At 42.7% G+C, this 18,779-nt stretch overlaps 1 protein-coding gene across 2 annotated transcripts in view; it reads left to right on the top strand.

Moving 5' to 3' along the window:
* The window catches only part of CREB1 (cAMP responsive element binding protein 1), a 92,660-nt gene extending 74,204 nt beyond the window's left edge, over window positions 1-18,456 (top strand). For both annotated transcript variants that reach the window (XM_082260866.1, XM_082260865.1), the window contains 5 exons: window positions 1-90; window positions 6,529-6,671; window positions 8,778-8,960; window positions 11,855-12,005; window positions 17,901-18,456. The exon at window positions 1-90 is cut by the window's left edge and continues 11 nt beyond it. In XM_082260866.1, the coding sequence (XP_082116992.1) occupies window positions 1-90; window positions 6,529-6,671; window positions 8,778-8,960; window positions 11,855-12,005; window positions 17,901-18,045 (712 nt within the window). In that variant the 3' untranslated portion in view covers window positions 18,046-18,456. The remainder of the gene's footprint in view (window positions 91-6,528; window positions 6,672-8,777; window positions 8,961-11,854; window positions 12,006-17,900) is intronic.
* Window positions 18,457-18,779: the final 323 nt, after the last annotated feature.

Here is an 18,779-nt window from a genome sequence, read left to right as displayed (position 1 = left end):
TGCAGAGAGTGAAGACTCCCAGGAATCAGTTGATAGTGTTACAGACTCACAGAAACGCAGAGAAATTTTGTCAAGACGGCCATCATACAGGTAGGCTTCAAAGCGTCAGTGAACAGTAGCCATGCACCTAATTTTTGTTCACTCTGTCCATATTTCTTTGCTACCTGATGCAAACTTTAGTAGCTCAAAATCGAATTAAACCCTGGTTAATGATGATGCGATTTCTAATGCGAGTTGGATCACATCGAATCGCATGACAAGTATGATAACATCAGTTTCTATGGAGCCCGTTCATTTACACCCAGTGTGACTGCAATCCAACTTTGAAAATGGTTTGGTGGGATTTAGTGAGATTTTGTGGTCTATAGACTTCAATGGAAATGCATCAAAATCACATCTGTTTGCTTTTTTGAACTGTTTTACGATGCGATTTGTGCTGGTCGTTAGTAGCTGGCATCCTAACAATCAGAGACTTATCCTTGCTGTCAGCAGCAGGGATGCCTGCTGTCAGTAGCAGGGATGAGTCATTGGTTAAGGAACCGAAACCCGCCATCTTCCTAACGACGAGTCATTCCTGCTCAGTATGTAAACAAGAGATGGGATTGGGGGAAGAAAAAAAAACAAGTACTTTGGGTCTGCTATGCATTTTAAGGGGAACTCGATGCCCACAAAAACCTGAAGCATCTTGTGCCCATGTTAATGGGGGACAAAGGCCTCTTCCCTACAACCCTGGCCTGGTGGTTGAAGGGGTACGGTGGGTAGTTTATCAGAATCTGGAAGCCCCATTAAAGAAGGCGGCCCCCAGATTCTGGCCATCTCTTATGTGAATGAGAATGTGGGGTGTACGTAGTACTCCTACTCATTCAAAAAAAAAGTCAGAAGTAAATAAAACAAGCCAGTTTTTTACAATACAAGTCCTAAAAAAATAAAACAAATTGTCCCCTGATGTAAAACTTACGTCAATCAGGATAAATGTTGATCGCCAAACTGCATGAAAAAACACGCCCATAATGACTGTTCCAGTTGCTTGACAATTGCCGCATGAGCTGCTCCCCAACAATTCTTCATTGGCAAGATAGATATAAAAAAAATTAGGTGCTTGCTCAACCATCCCACTGTATTCTAGATACATCTTGGGAGACTGATGTCATCAGAATTGCTCCCCATAATTTAGCCCTACTTAAAAGCTTTACAGCAAACAGTATTTATTGAAACTGTCTGCTCCAATCTTTTTAGGCCCCTTACCTGCATAGCTTGTTTTTTGGTAAGGATGAACTGACCTTGTAAAACAATTTGGCAGTGCATTAGAAACAGGGCTTGACAAATTTGCTTTAAATCTAGGAGCCAGCTAAAAAAGTTAGGAGCCATTTTTTTTTAATCTAACAAATGTTTATTTTCAATGATAAAACCACTTCTCGTATTTAGCCAGAAGCTGGCTTCCTCAAGGCCTGGATCTGTCCTGTCCCTCATACCTGGATCTGTCCTGAGGTCTGGTCTCCCAATTATAGGTCCCTATAAGCTTTGTGGAGCCGCCATTTTGTTGTAGCTGGTGTATTCCTATACACAGCGGCCATATTTGTGTAGTCCGGTGGCCATTTTCTTGTGTTTTTCCATTGCAAATAGCAGCAGGACATGACAGTTGAGCCCTATGTGTGGTGATTTCAGCGGTGGGAGCCCCTCCCTATCCCCTGGTGCCGACTCTTGGATCATTTAGCTTCCTAATCGCTGCACGTGTAGTGCAGAATTGCCTGGCGGTTGCAGGTGCCTGTGCCGGAGGGTGGTGAGTCTGGTGGGGTCCTCTCCCTGTCATCTGGGGATCGCTCTATGCCTTGTGCTTGGTGACCAGGTGGCGATGCCAGCGCGGTGGGGGTTGTCCCTTAGCAGTGTGTTACACTTTTTTGTGGAGTCCCCCTGGTGACTCATGGAGTCTTTGGAGCACATTTCCCCACCTGATCCCCTCTCTGAGGCTGCAGGACCCTCTGGGTCCCAATCATCCATCCATGCACTAACGGCGGTCCTTTGTGTCCTGGGTGGAGGTGGTTTGCGGGCAACAGGCCCTTCCCCCGGCTTCATCTGTCTCCTTAGATCCTGAATCTGATTCGGCCACTGTGGATGTGGGTCACCCTGCTGGGTCTGCAACCACACTCCTGGAATCCTCTTGATAGTGAGGATGATTCCTCCACATCTGCAACCGTGCATGAAAAGGCGTTGGTAAAAACACTGAATGTATCTGTGCGTGAGACCCTGAAGATGGAGGACGCAGCTGAAGCTGCAACGGAAGCGCAGGTGCCCTTTGGCACTCACAAGCCATCCAAAGCGGCAAACGTCTTCGCACGTTTCCGGACCCGTGGATTCCCTGGTACAAGGCAAGTGGATTCACAAAGCCATTCAGTCTGACTACAAGATCAAGTTTTGCTCTTGTCCCCCAGCAAGGTTTTTTTTCCTTTCATCCTGTGCCTGTCCCCAGACTTGGTTACAGGGTCTGTTTGGGGCGGTACAAGACCTGTTATTTCAAGGAATGATTTAGGGTTTTTACTCAAACCTGTTCACAGTCCCCAGGAAGGTAGGCAAAGTACGTCCACTGCTGAACCTCAAGGCGCTAAACTGCTTTGTGTGGGTGTAGAAGTTCAGAATAAAGTCCGAACGGCAGTGGCATCCCTGCGCCAGGGGGATTTCCTCGCCTCTATAGATATCAAGGATGCATATTTTTCTCATTCCAATATGTGCCAGTCACCAGCGTTTTCTCCGCTTTGCTATGGGATAGGAGCATTATCAGTTTGTGGCGTTACCCTTTGGTCTCGCCTCTGCTCCTCGGGTCTTCACAAAAGTGTTGGAAGAAAAAATTGGTAAAAACCAAAAAGAACTGCGCACATGAATAAACCAACCAACTATGTAATAGGGCTATAGCAGCCACTTAAGTGTTAGTGAACATTAAAAATGAATAATTGATTAAATAATTGGAATTGCTTCCACACTGTGAGCTGCAAACAAAAAGCATGGAATGCCGTGACAATAGAAAATAGTGAATATATTGCGTTCAACACATTGGTGTCTCAAAGTGTGCTTGTGCAAATAAATAAATATAAAAGTCTAAAAAGTGCTTAAGGGCTCTTTCACACGGGCGATCCGATCAGATCCGCCTGTCAGTTTTTTAGGCGGATCTGATCGGATCCTCCATGCAGCTCTATGGGGCAGCGGGTGTCAGCGGAGACACCTCCGCTGACACCCGCTGCCATCTGCATCCGATCCTGTGCTTGAAATCTGGACGGATGGAAACCCTATTTTTCCATCCGTTCAGTAATCGGAGCGGATCGGATCTGATGAGAACAACAAGCGGTCCGCTCTCATCAGATCCCCCATAGAGGGCAGCGGGGGCTGAGACACCTCCCTCTCCGCTCTGCACGCGGAGAAGGAGCTGTCATCCGCCCGGCTCAGTGGGGATCGCGGATCGATCCCCGCTGAGCAACACGGATCCGCCTACGGAGCGGACCGTGTGAAAGAGCCCTAATATCAATAAAAAAGTCCAGTGGTTAGCAGCAACATTTTTTGATAGAAGCATAGACTTGATAGGAGTGTTTACAAAGCCTCCACCTCCACACTTTCACCCAGTGCTCTTACAAGGTACTTCTTACCAGAAATATATGACCCCTTGATTATAGGGGGTCACACAGACACAATGATCCACTTATTAAACCGATCCTCCACTTCAAATTCCCTCACCAGCAGGGATATGCATTCAGAACATATATAAGATCCCAATACAGGACATGTAGGAAAGCAACAAGAAAGCTCTCATGGTGCGGTAAATCGATACAATCGAGCATTTATTGAAAGTAATGCACTTACTACAATCCAAATGTAAAATCGCTTTGTACAGTCATGGATAAATCACGGTAGCTGGATGAATGAACGCCGCTCCACGCCTGCGTTCCACCAACCCGGAAGTCTACGGTCTCACGCTCCCTTAGGGGACCCAGGCACTGACAGATGACCTAGACAGTTATGTCAATCCTGGGTTACCAACACAGCTGATTTTAGCACTGGCTGCAGAGGAGCTATAAGCGCCAGCAAACTGCTTATATGACAGTCTGGGTGTGCTTTTTCTAGATATATCACCTTCCCCTGCATGGAAAAATGACTGTTTCTTTGAAGCAGTCCTTTGTTTTCACAACAGAATACAGCTTGTTACATAGTTAGTCAGGTTGAAAAAAGACACAAGTCCATCTGGTTCAACCAAAAAAAAAAAAAAACAGTATTGAAAACCCAACCATACAATCCCTTATACACAATCCGCAGTTGAGCCAGAGGAAGGCGGAAAAAAACCCCAGCAAAGCATGATCCAATTTGCTACAGCAGGGGAAAAAAATTCCTTCCTGATTCCCCGAGAGGCAATCGGATATTCCCTGGATCAACTTTACCTAAAAAAAAATTTAGTACCCATTTATATTATGTACACCCAGGAAAGAATCCAGGCCTTTTTTAAAGCAATCTAGTGAGCTAACCAGAACCACCTCTGGAGGGAGTCTAGTCCACATTTTCACAGCTCTTACAGTGAAGAAACCTTTCCGTATTTGGAGACTAAATCTGTTTTCCTCTAGACGTAAAGAGTGCCCCCTTGTCCTCTGTGTTGACCTTAACCGCTTGCCGACTGCGCACAGTATATTTACTGCGGCAGTCCGTCCCGGCCAGGCAGAGTGACGTAGGTCTACGTCGCTAGCCTGGGACCGGCTTTTGAGCCAATAGCGAGCGCGCGCCCGCCCCGGCTCCTTCACAGAGGAGTCCACGCGTGTGACCGGCGGACCCGATGTCCGCCGGTCACACTACGATCGTCGGTAGAGCGGGAGAAAGGCGGGCGGCTTATGTAAACAAGCCGCCTGTCATTCTCCCCTGTGTAAAAATGGAGATCAGACGGTTCTACTATGTAGAACCGTTGATCTCTGTTTTTACAATAGGAGACATGTCCCATCACAGTTAGAAACACGCCCCTAGGACACACTTAACCCCTCCCTCTCCAATACAGTTAACCCCTTCCCTGCCAGTGTCATTTTTACAGTAACAGTGCATATGTATAGCACTGATTGCTGCAGTAAAGTCACTGGTACCCCCAAAAGTGTCAAAAATGTCAGTCAAGGGTCCGATCTGCCTGCCGCAATGTCGCAGTACCGCAAATAAAATCGCAGATCGCCGCCATTACTCGTTAAAAAAAAAACACCAAAAATGACAAAAATCTTTTCCTTTTGTTAGTAAATGCGATAATTTTTGCGCAAACCTATCAAAATACGCTTTTTGCGATATATTTTTTTTTTTTTTTTTTTTTTTTTACCAAACATATGTAGCATAAAACAAATTGGCCGAAAATTTTTTGGGGTGAATTTCATATAAAAAAAAAGTGAAAAATATTGTTATTTTTTGCAAAATTGACGCTCTTTTTTTGTTTATAGCGCATGATCAAAAAATCGCACAGGTGATCAAATACCACCAAAAGAAAGCTCTGTTTGTGGGAAAAAAAGGACGTGAAATTTGTTTAGGTACAGCGTCGCACGACCGCGCAATTGTCCGTTAAAGTCACGCAGTAAAAAAATCGAAAAAAACCCCCTGGTCAGGAAGGGGGTAAAATCTTCCGGGGCTTAAGTGGTTAAAGTGAACAACTCAACACCAAGTTCACTATATGGACCCCTTATGTATTTATACATGTTGATCATATCCCCACTTAATCTCCTCTTCTCAAGAGAGAATAAATTCAGTTCCTCTAATCTTTTCTCATAGCTGAGCTCCCCATGCCTCTTATCAGTTTGGTTGCCCTTCTCTGCACTTTCTCTAGTTCCCCGATATCCTTTTTAAGAACTGGTGCCCAAAACTGAACTGCATATTCCAAATGAGGTCTTACTAATGATTTGTACAGGGGCAAAATGATGTCTCTCTCTCTGGAGTCCATGCCTCTGTTAATGCAAGAAAGGACTTTGCTTGCTTTGGAAACAGCAGCTTGGCATTGCATGCTATAAGCTTATGATCTACCAGAACACCCTTCTCCGCTATCGATTCCTCCAGTTCTACTCCCCCTAGTATGTATTATGCATGCATATTATTAGCCCCCAAGTGCATAACTGTACATTTATCAACATTAAATCTCATTTGCCACATAGTTGCCCAATTAAACAGTGCATTGAGGTCAGCTTGTAAGTTGGAGACATCCGGTAAGGAAACTATTCCACTGCATAGCTTGGTGTCATCTGCAAAGACTGAAATGCTACTTTTAATCCCAGACCCCATATCATTTATTGAGATATTAAAAGGTAAGGGTCCCAACACTGAACATTGGGGTACACCACTGATAACTTTAGACCATTCAGAGTAAGAATGATTACCACTACTCTCTGAATTCTATCTTTTAGCCAATTTTCTATCCATTTACAAACCGGTCTTTCCAAGCCAGTAGACTTTACCTTACACATTAGCCATGTGTGGGGAACTGTGTCAAACGCTTTTGCAAAATCCAAGCTTGTAAGATATTTAAATTTCTCTTCACAGGAAAATTTTAAATGACCTTTCTTCAGATGCACCTGGGGTACCAAGAATTGAAGAAGAAAAATCAGAAGAGGAGAATTCTGCTCCTGCTATCACAACAGTAACAGTACCAACACCCATCTACCAAACCAGCAGTGGCCAGTACAGTATGTAGTGTACACATTTCTTACATATCTTGATTTTTTTGTTTTAAAGCATGCAGTGTAACTATCCAAACATTTTACGCATAAGCACACCTCAAATGGTGAATTTCATAGAAGCAGGATTTCCAATGCTTTTATTTTTAATAGAAGTTTTCCTTTACATGTGTGTTAGTTTACTAAAGTGTGTAAATGCCTCCACTCCAGCAAAGCAACATTTTGGGCTCCTTTGCTGATGTTGACATCCATACCCATTTTGCTTCTTGGTTTGGGATTTTCTACCATCTTGAGTGGCTGGAATTCATACACGAGAGTTAAGTGATCATGGCACCCAGTCAGTGATCGGATTTTATACACACACAGCTCAGTGTACACTATAAAGAATTTACAAAGAGAATAAGTTATCGAGTGAGGGCCATGTATACCCACATGGGTGTTTCGAATGCACCGGTGTTCCATGTTGGTACACGCGCCCTTTGCACTGGCTACAGATGCATACGCCCTATGTGAACAAGGCCTAAGAAGCCTTTATTGCAGAAAAGACCTATTTGAAAAACAATGGAAGGGAAGGAATTGGACTTTATTGGCACCGGTATTAAAATTGTATATTTTTTATTGAAAAATTCACAAAAACACATTTATGACAAAAACACAAAAAAGGGGGATATAAAAAGACCAACATACAATATACATATAATGCAATAAGGCAGCAAAGCCTCAAAACAGTGTGCAAATCGCATAGCCTGTCAGGTACTAATAATTGTAACAACAATCGCATATATTACAGAGTAACCTGTGTTCATGAGGCGGCCATAGAGAAGGATGATGACCGTCTCTAAAGGTCGTCTGTACAGAGTGGATACACAGATGTTAAGTTGAATCCCAGCTGCCCTACATGTTTCGCTTAACCTAGTAAGCTTCTTCTGGAGCATGTGGTGAAAACAAACATCTGAGAAAAACTTCAGGTGTTAAGACCTTGTAATAGACCAAGCCTGGTGGGCTAGAAAGAATAACGAGGGGGGTCGGTACGCTGTGGTTGGAGCAGACTGCCTAATACAATTGCCGGAAATAACATAAGGCAAAGTACTTCATATGACATAGATATAGATCAAATCGAGGACTCACTGTCATGGAAATCCGATCCCAAAAAGGGATTGTATAAAGGGGACGGAGGAAAGGGAAACCCCGGCCTACAAATCCAAACAAGGGAAGGCGTTGGACGGCCGTCTCTTAGCAGGTTTGCTGTTGTGCCATGTTCTTTCCATTTGGTTATGATAGATTTGATGGTGCTCCTGGGGATCATCAAGATTTAGATATTTTTTTATAACCTAACACTGACTTGTACTTCTAAACAACATTGTCCCTTACTTGTTTGGAGAGTTCCTTGGTCTTCATGGCAGTGTTTGGTTAGTGGTGCCTCTTGCTTAGGTGTTGCAGCCTCTGGGGCCATTCAAAAAAAGGTGTGTATATGTAATGACATCATGTGACACTTAGATTGCACACAGGTGGATATCATTTCACTAATTATGCGACTTCTGAAGATAATTGTTTGCAAGAGAGCTTTTTATGGGCTTCATAACAAAGGGGTGAATACATATGCACATGCCAATTTTGTGTTTTCTATTTCTAAAAAATAGTTTTATATATATATTTTTCTCATTTCACTTCACCAACTTCGACTGTGTTCTAATCCATCACATAAAATTCAGATTAACAAAACCTTGAACTTAAGGCTGCACTGTAACAAAATGGGTAAAAAGTCAAGGGGGTGAATGCTTTTGTAAGGCACTGTAAGTACTTTGATAGTCCAGAGAGTCAGTCTCCTTTTTGTTTATTTTTGATATGCAAGATTGAATCTTTTAGTTTTCAAAGCCTTTGATACAATATAAGATCATTTAAATCCTAATTTAATGGATACCACAGAAAATTTAGTGCGAAAATGAGTGCATGAACATTCATGTGTTTGCATATAGATGGAGGCAATAGGCTGAAAGCAGAAAATGGATATTGTAGGGAGAGATGAAAAATATAGGCCATCAATGACGGTCTCCTTTTTACTATACAATGTCTAGTTTCTATACCGTTAACTTTGGATTTCTTTTGGTCTCCCAGTTGCAATTACTCAGGGAGGAGCAATACAGCTAGCGAACAATGGTACAGATGGAGTCCAGGGTCTTCAGACGTTAACAATGGCAAACACAGCAGCAACTCAGCCTGGAACTACAATATTACAGTATGCACAGACAACAGATGGACAGCAGATACTTGTTCCCAGCAACCAAGTTGTTGTTCAAGGTGAGCTTAATTGACTTATTTGCATATCAGTCTATTATCACAAACATAAATCTTGTAACGCTGGGTGCATGATTAAGTGGCTAAACAGAAGTTACCTTCAGTAAAAACAGAATGTCTGATCACTCATTAGATACAAAAATATAGGCAATATAATTTATATGCAAACTTTGCCTGCACATTGAGTTTCCCCTATTGGTCATTTAAATTGTATTTCCAATTTGCAGTCAAATTGGGATAACACCTACTGTATACTTGTTACATGTTTTCATGCATGTGATATAAATTAAAAATGCCTAGTTACATTTCACCTGCTTTAAAAAAAATCCTGTCTGTATTGTGCTGGCAGATATTATTATTTGCAAGATTTAAACACTGTCTGTTCCTACAAAGCCTTAAAAATCTAGAACCTGGACCTTGACAATGTATAATAATGAGGGAAAACTATGTGCCCCCCTTTGTTAGTGAGGGTAGGTTAAGTTTCTTCCCATTTTAAATTGTTCAGAGTAGCTTGCGGTCTTCACAAGGCCTGACTGCAAAAGTTGAAGTATACTTTAAAGTGACTGTATGTCTAACACATGGATGTCTCAGCAGGTAAAAAAAAATGTACCCTGCAAACCAAGTTTAACATTTACCAGTTCAGTGGGTGTTGACTCCTGTCTTCGCTCATACAGAGCTATAGTGGCTGTAGAATCTTCAGTATCTGACACACTTGGATATTTCAGGTGCTTGATCCCCCACTGTGCGCTGTGATTCAACACACAGACCAATACACTACTACTGTGAACTATAGTGACTTGAAGTTGAATCTCCGCACACAGTAAAAGGGGAAGGTGTCCAGCACACCTTTAAAGTGTGTTGCCTACCAAACTGCTGCTAATTTAAACTTCCTTAGTGGGTTTTTTTTTTATATCTTAATCGTACAGTAGAGGACACAGAACATGTTTTCATAGACCATAGGTTATATGCAAGGTACCTTGGGATGATTGTTCACTGGCAAAAAAACCTTGCTCAGGTCGCCCCTAGAGCATACAAACCAGAACCCCATCCACTCTGCAAGATTTCTTTTTTTTTTTTTTTCCCCTAGTGTCCTTAGATATTGTATCTGTTCTCTGGAGAGGTATTTTTCTTTCTAAACCATTCCGTTTTTTTGTGCGTACTAGGCACACGAATAGCTGTGTGTGAAGCAGCCATTTAGTTCAAGTTACAAGTCTTGCATAGCATTGTAATAATGTCACTGGTCTCCAGAAAGTGTCAGTTAGGTGTCCAATTTGTCCCTGATTTTTAACAGTCCTGCTGAAAATCGCTGATCACTGCTATTACTAGTAAAAAAATAAAATAAAAATTCTTTAAAATATTGCATTGTTTGTAGATGAGAGTTTGTATACTTAAAAAGTATATCCCTCGCGCCAAAGGGTGGGGTCAGAGGTGTTATTCAAATGTGATAGTTAAATTACAATTGCAGCTGCTATAGGTAGGGTAAGGAATGAAAGAATATAGCCACAAGAAATATAGCGCTTGCTGAGAGTGGGTCATGTACTGGGAAGTGCAGATAATTACAATATGATGTTGAGGTAGGTCTTAGAAAGTGTTACCAGGAGAATGCTAATAATGCACAAAATCTCTAAAAATGCTTAATGTGCTAATAGTGATAAAATTATAAAAAAGATTGTGTTATCTGTAACCAGAATTACAGCACAAAGATGATATGTACTGTTACCCCTAAAATACTATTTGAGGTGTTGGTGTACTGTAAATAATAAAAAATAATAATAAATTCCTATACAATTATTTTTTTTAAAATAGATAGTGCAAATTATGTACAAACAATGGGATTCAATTAAAAGTTTGGCAGGAGTACATTAGTGATAGGAAGTGCAGTCCTTTCTGTGATAATTCAATCAAAATGGTGCTCAAATATAAATAAATATTCACTCTGCACTCAAGGATATTTTGCATATTTGCACCACAAGTCACCCATGAACTGTTTTTTTTTTTTTTTTTAAAACATTTTAGAATTATTAATATTTGAGCACCATTTTGATTGAATTATCCCAGAAAGGACTTCACTTCCTATCACTAATGGGACGCCTACCAAACTTTTCATTGAATCCCATTGTTTTTACATAATTTGCACTGTATCTATTTTTTAAAAATTAATTGTATGAAAAGGAGTGAACCCCCTGATAGATTTTAAAGGTGAGTATTTAGCACACGAGGTGACGAGCACCGAAGAGCACCCGTATGCACAAAGTGTATAGGTGGAAGAAATTTCTTTAATACACAGAAGAGGAAGACTCACGCTATTGTTATTTGGGACTCTTGAGCACTTTATGATGCATGCAGGCATCTAACCACAATCGTTGTATATTGAGATGCATTCAGGCATCTAAATTACAATTGCCACATAGTGACAAATCTAGTTTAAAAGAGGTCACCAATTACGCACAGAGCACTTTATTGGCACTTGATTATCACCATTATTATTTATTTATATATTGAATCACCATAAGCACCTTTGTCGTTTTAGATATGTGTTTTCCTATTATTTTAATGTATATGAATTTCATGATCTAGGATTTTATATGATTTTTACACATCCACCAATATTAGCACTTAATTGTTTGATTATATGAATTATTTTAGTATATTTAATCAACATATTAGAAATCAGTGGAATTATTTATCAATTGATCTATTAATTTTATTTATCACCGAGTCACCTTATACTATATTTATCACCGAGTCACCTTATACTACACATAACCTTTGAAGCGCGATACTTGCCCCCCCCCCCCCCCTTTATCTCATATCTTATACATATATTCACCCTATATATATATATAAAATAAAAAGTGGTATGCACACTTACAGAATTTAAAATTTCTTGCTCTTAGCTGCCTCGGGAGATGTACAAACTTACCAGATTCGCACAGCACCAACCAGCACAATTGCACCAGGAGTCGTCATGGCATCCTCGCCAGCACTCCCTGCCCAACCAGCTGAGGAGGCAGCACGTAAAAGAGAAGTGAGGCTCATGAAGAACAGGTATATATATCTTTCCTTTGTTAGAACATTAAGAGCCCGTTCACACTGGGGCGACCTGGTCGTCTGACAGGTCGCCGTAGGTCGCCTTCCATAGTGAAGCTGTGGACCCGTTCTAATAGACTTAGAAAAAGGGTCCGGAGCTTCTTTGGGGCGACCCGGAGCAACCTGCATTGACTTCAATTATGTGAAGTCCGTGCCGGCCACTCTGAGGTTGCGGGGCGAGCTGCGCACCGCGACTTCACAGGTCGCCCCGGGAAGTAGCGTCGCCCCAGTGTGAACGGGGTCTTAAACTCTAGATGGCTTGTAAAATAATTGCATTTTTTTTTTTATTTTGATTTTTAAAACAAACATTTTCTTTTTATTAACATTTTCCATGTTTTTACTCTTTTTTTTTTTTTTTTTTTTTTTTTTTGTTTCAGCTTACCACTTCACAAATACACTGCAATCGCAGTGTTTTAGTGAAAACGATAAAGAATAAGTAAATTTCTCATATTAAAAGTAAACGGTTTATCACCTTTGGAGGGATTTCCACTCATTTTCTGTTCTGGTTATGGGGCAGGAAGTGAAATCTCCTTAATGGGACACAAATGGCAAAAAAAAAAAAAAAAAAACTCTTAGGCTCCTTTTTACACTTGTGCGACTTGGGATCCAACTTGTAAGACCCTAAGTCACAGGAAATGTGAAATGCCATGTATCTCTTAGAGAGCCGTTCCAATTGACATTACTGAAGTTGCTGCAATTTTAGAAAAGGTTCCTGCACTACTTTGATCCAACTTTGACACAACTTCAGTGTCAGGGAGTGTAAAAGTCTCTTCAAAGTCGGACTCCAAAGTTGCACTGAAAATCACACTTTCGGCTAGTGTGAACCGAGCCTTAGGCCCCTTTCACACGTGAAGACCGTTTGTCCATTTTTCATCCATCCATTGACGTATGAAAAACGGACGTCAATGCATCTCAATGGAAAGAAAGATGTACAGTAAATATAAAAAGTCTACACACCCCTGTTAAAATGTCAGGCTTCTGTGATGTAAAAAATGAGACGAAGATAAATAATTTCAGAACTTTTTCAACCTTTAATGTGACCTATAAACCGTACAACTCAGTTGAACAACAAACTGAACTCTTTTAGGTGAAGGGAAGTAAAAATAAAAAAAATAAAATAATATGGTTGCATAAGTGTACACACCCTTAAAAACGTATACTTTGTTAAAGCGCTTTTGATTTTATTACAGTACTCAGTATTTTTGGGTATGAGTCTGTCAGCATGGCACATCTCCGCTTGACAATATTTGCCCACACTTCTTTGCAAAAACACTCCAAATCTGTCAGACTGTGAGGCCTTCTCCTATGCACAGCCCTCTTCTGATCACCCCACAGATTTACAATCGGATTCTGAGCTCTGGCTGGGCCGTTCCAAAACTTTAATCTTCTGGTGAAGCCATTCCTTGATTTGGATGTATGTTTTGGGTCGATGTCATGCTGAAAGATAAAGTTCCTCTTCTTCATGTTCACCTTTTCTAGCAGAAGCCTGAAGGTTTTGTGCCAATATTGACTGGTGTTTGGTACTGTTCATAATTCTCTCTAGCTTAAGAAAAACAGCCCCAAAGCATGATGCTGCCACCACCATGCTTCCTTGTGGCTATAGTGTTCTTTTGGTGATGTGCAGGATTGTTTTTGCACCAAACCTATCTTTTGGAATTATGGCCAAAAAGTTCAACCTTGGTTTCATCAGACCATAACACATTTTTCCACATGCTTTTGGGAAACTTCAGATGTGTTTTTGCAAACCTTAGCCAGGCTTAGAATTTTTCTTCGTAAAAAAAAAAAAAAGGATTTTGTCTTGCCACTCTACCTCATAGCCCAGACATGAAGAGGACGGGGGATTGTTGTCACATGTATCACACAGCCAGTTCTTGCCAAATATTCCTGTAGGCCTCTTGGCAGCCTCCCTGACCAGTTTTCTTCACATCTTTTCATCAATTTTTGCTGCAGGATGCGACTAAGAAAATGTCAGGAAAGACATAGAACAGCTGAACACCTCTGCCGCTGCCCATAAAAGTGATCCCGTGGCAAATCTGCCGCTGGGACTACTTTTTGACAAAGCTGACCACTCTCCGTGTAAGAAAATGGTATTTAACGTCAAAGTAGCGACGAAAGTGGTTAAAAAATCGATGTAAACCTCATCTGAACCTCACTGAATTGATGGAACGAATGGAAAGTGTGAAAGGGGCCTTACTTTGAAACATGGGGAAAATGCATTTAGTTACACTTTAACACAATTCAGAAACTTGCTCTGAGATCCCTTAACAGCTGGTCATATGAGCAAATACTTAAGTCACATTTTTTCTGCTGCTGTAGAAGTTCACAGTTTAGTTTTAGCTGATCCTCCCTGTCACCTTCTAATCAGAGACTGCACAAACAAAAAATAATAGGCATTTGGTCATATGACCACTAAGGGATGCTAGAGCTGAAGTGTCAACAGCAAAGGTAAGCTCAACACTTTTTGCAGCTTTATGAGCTTGATTTATTTTGGCTAAATGTCAGCTTTAGGCTCCATGCACACAGGGCGTCACAAAAACGTGCTCCAAAGCTGTTTACATAACGCCGGGAAACAGCAGCTGTAAAAACGTGCTTTCAGTAGCTTTTTCTACTAGCGTTATTGCACGTTTGGCCACAGTAGCTGTTAGCAGCGTTTTTTTCTGCCTCCATTCAAAATCAATGGTTCCCTATGGGAGCCTATTGATTTGAATGGAAGTCACACCGCAGGTCGGATCAGGGTGATCCGACTTGCGGTGCGACCTGCACTGTGATAATCTTGAGGGGGAACTCCACGCCAAAATGGGGAAAAAAACGGCGTGGGGTTCCCCCCCCAGGTTCCAAACTAGGCCCTTCGGATCTGGTATGGAATTTGAGGGTAGCCCCGCGCCGAAAAAACGGCGTGGGGTCCCCCCCAAAATCCATACCAGACCCTTATCCGAGCATGCAGTCCGGCATGCCAGGAAAGGGGAGGGGACGAGCGAGCGGCCCCACCCCCCCTGGATCATACCAGGCCACACGCCCTCAACATGGGGGGGGTGTGGGTGCTTTGGGGCAGGGGGGGCTCTGCACCCCGCACCTCAAAGCACCTTGCCCCATGTTGATGAGGACAAGGGCCTCATCCCCACAACCCTGGCCGGTGGTTGTGGGGGTCTGCGGGCAGGGGGCTCATCGGAATCTGGAAGCCCCCTTTAACAAGGGGGACCCGATCCCGGACCCCCTCCCTATGTGAATGGGTATGGGGTACACTGTACCCCTACTCATTCACCCCATAAAATGCAGTGTATGGAAATAACGACAGGAGACGTTTTGGAAAATTTATTAAAAATCTTCATCCGGCTCTTGTCCTCTCCGGGGGTCTTCTCCTCTCCGTGGTTCTTCTGCTCTTTTGCTGTCCGCCCTTCTTGTCTTCTCCTCTCCGGGGTCTTCTGCTGTCTTCTCCTCTCCGGGGGTCTTCTGCTGTCTTCTCCTCTCCGGGGGTCTTCTGCTCTTTTGCTGTCCGCCCTTCTTGTCTTCTCCTCTCCGGGGGTCTTCTGCTGTCTTCTCCTCTCCGAGGGTCTTCTGCTGTCCGCCCTTCTGCTGTCCAATCTTCTTGTCTTCTCCTCTCCGGTCTTCTGCTCTTTTGCTGTCGGCTGTCCTTCTTCCTCCGGTCCTCCTCCGACGACGTCTTCAGCGATTATGCCGGCCTCTGGTCTCTGCAGCTTATTATATAGCCATTAGGGGCGTGGCCGTCAGATGACGTCATCGGGAGACCACGCCCCCTTGTGTCACAGATGACGTCATCTGTGACACAAGGGGGCGTGGTCTCCCGATGACGTCATCTGATGGCCATGCCCCTAATGGCTATATAATAAGCTGCAGAGACCAGAGGCCGGCATAATCGCTGAAGACGTCGTCGGAGGAGGACCGGAGGAAGAAGGACAGCCGACAGCCGACAGCAAAAGAGCAGAAGACCGGAGAGGAGAAGACAAGAAGATTGGACAGCAGAAGACCCTCGGAGAGGAGAAGACAGCAGAAGACCCCCGGAGAGGAGAAGACAAGAAGGGCGGACAGCAAAAGAGCAGAAGACCCCCGGAGAGGAGAAGACAGCAGAAGACCCCCGGAGAGGAGAAGACAGCAGAAGACCCCGGAGAGGAGAAGACAAGAAGGGCGGACAGCAAAAGAGCAGAAGAACCACGGAGAGGAGAAGACCCCCTGAGAGGACAAGAGCCGGATGAAGATTTTTAATAAATTTTCCAAAACGTCTCCTGTCGTTATTTCCATACACTGCATTTTATGGGGTGAATGAGTAGGGGTACAGTGTACCCCATATCCATTCACATAGGGAGGGGGTCCGGGATCGGGGCCCCCTTGTTAAAGGGGGCTTCCAGATTCCGATGAGCCCCCTGCCCGCAGACCCCCACAACCACCGGCCAGGGTTGTGGGGATGAGGCCCTTGTCCTCATCAACATGGGGGCAAGGTGCTTTGAGGTGCGGGGTGCAGAGCCCCCCCTGCCCCAAAGCACCCACACCCCCCCATGTTGAGGGCGTGTGGCCTGGTATGATCCAGGGGGGGTGGGGCCGCTCGCTCGTCCCCTCCCCTTTCCTGGCATGCCAGATTGCATGCTCGGATAAGGGTCTGGTATGGATTTTGGGGGGGACCCCACGCCGTTTTTTCGGCGCGGGGCTACCCTCAAATTCCATACCAGATCCGAAGGGCCTGGTTTGGAACCTGGGGGGGGGAACCCCACGCCGTTTTTTTCCCCATTTTGGCGTGGAGTTCCCCCTCAAGATTCTCACAGTGCAGGTTGCACCGCAAGTCGGATCACCCTGATCCGACCTGCGGTGTGACTTCCATTCAAATTAATAGGCTCCTATAGGGAACCATTGATTTTGAATGGAAGAAAAAAAACGTATAACGTGGCTTAACGCACGTTAAGCAACGTTATGGAGCCTTTAGCAGCGTCAGACGTTTTTTGCAGCTTGACGCTGGAGCTCCTGAACCCACAGTTCCTGGGTTTTTTTTGGAGCTGTAAAACGCCTATGCCACTTGGAGCTCCTAAAAGCTCTATGTGTGCATGAGGCCATAGAATAACATGGATGGGCGTTCTGCAGCTGCAAAAAAAAAACGTCTGACGCTGCTAACAGCAGCTGTAAAAACGTCCAGTGTGCATGAGGCCTTAACCGCATGCAGAATATTGTTTTTAAAAACTGAGCAATTGGTTACAGTCATCCAAAACGTGCAGTTAGACGCACCGCACTGTGAGACAGATTCTTCTGTTGCCTCCTAATGCCATACACACAAATGCAATGTTTATTTAGGCTCTGTAGTTAGACTCTGAGAATCTTCTGTAATATGAGATCGCTACTCCCATTGTTACTTTGTACCTTAATTTGCCTTATGTTTTATAGAGGACAAGATAATCCCCTATTTCATTTTTCATTCTGTGTACATATTTGTAACCTTTTTATATTGTTCGCCTATTGTGATCCTACAGTTGTACTTGCCTCAATTAAAGTTACTGTTTAAAAAAAAAAAAAAAAAAAACACAATTAAGGGATAGTCTGTAAAGTGTACCTGTCCAAATTGCTTTTTTTTTTTTTTTTTTTTTTAGTTGATTAGATTCATAGAATTTAGATTACTCATTTTATTTTTTTGTGGGGGGGGGGGGGGGCAAGATTTGTTGTACAGTAGTTGGGTTATAGTCTTTCAGTTGTTTTCCTTAACCTGTGAGGGCATTGTAATTTGCCTTCATGTGGTGATTCTGGAATTTGAATGAATTCAAATATTTGAGGAGAGAAGTTTGTTTCGTAAGGTACAAGGTGACTATTTTACTCAAAATTCTTTTTTTGCCACCTAATATATATTTGTTCTTACAGGGAAGCAGCAAGAGAGTGTCGTCGGAAAAAGAAAGAATATGTAAAATGCCTGGAGAACAGAGTAGCTGTCCTCGAAAACCAAAACAAGACACTGATTGAAGAACTGAAAGCACTTAAAGACCTTTACTGCCATAAATCTGACTAATTGGGGCAGTTGTATTTAGGATTATGTGTCCCCAATGAGGAGAACTGGTTTTCCTGTAACCAGATAAACTTTTTTTTATTTTCTATATTTCTCCTTTTCCGCAAAACTGCCTGACAGCAACTAAAGGATTTCATTCATCTGTGCTTTTGCGTTAAAACTGTGAATGCATCTAGCTCCTGCCTCTGAACCCAAGTGAGTTAACGCCACGTTTCAGTCTCCAAGATCAAGAACAACTTATGAATATTATTTTTTTTTTATCATACTTTTTATTTGCTTTTCTGCTTTATCCCTCTTATATTTGCTAAGCACTGTTCGTGCAGGGAGAGCTTGTATATATGACGCATTTGAGCTCCTGTCAAAGAAGTTGCTATTAGTACAACTCTATACTGTACTTTTGGGGCTTATAACAGAAGCTGCATTATTGTTGTCCCAAGAGTAGAAAGTTTGGATGATGTGAAAAATGGGAATTGAAAAGCAACTGAACCCCATGTGTCAAAACCATTTGTTGTCCTTTGGTGCAGACAGATTTCTTAGGGGGATTTCATTCACTATTTTTTTTTTTTTTTTTATTGGACTATCATGCCGAGCCAGCTGCCACTCAACGGTCAATTTCAAGTTAGTACATGCGCTCAGAAATTCAACAAACCTTGAAAGGGATGTCCTTTCTAAGCACACTGAGGTACAAATGACATGTTCTAAAGGACTGAAGGGTCTAAAGAGGAAGACTTTGAAGC

This window comes from Pelophylax lessonae, assembly GCF_965119305.1.
Source record: "Pelophylax lessonae genome assembly, chromosome: 6".
Lineage (NCBI taxonomy): Eukaryota > Metazoa > Chordata > Amphibia > Anura > Ranidae > Pelophylax > Pelophylax lessonae.
The sequence above is the reverse complement of the archived record's forward strand: the minus strand, read 5'-3'. Positions and strand labels throughout refer to the sequence as shown.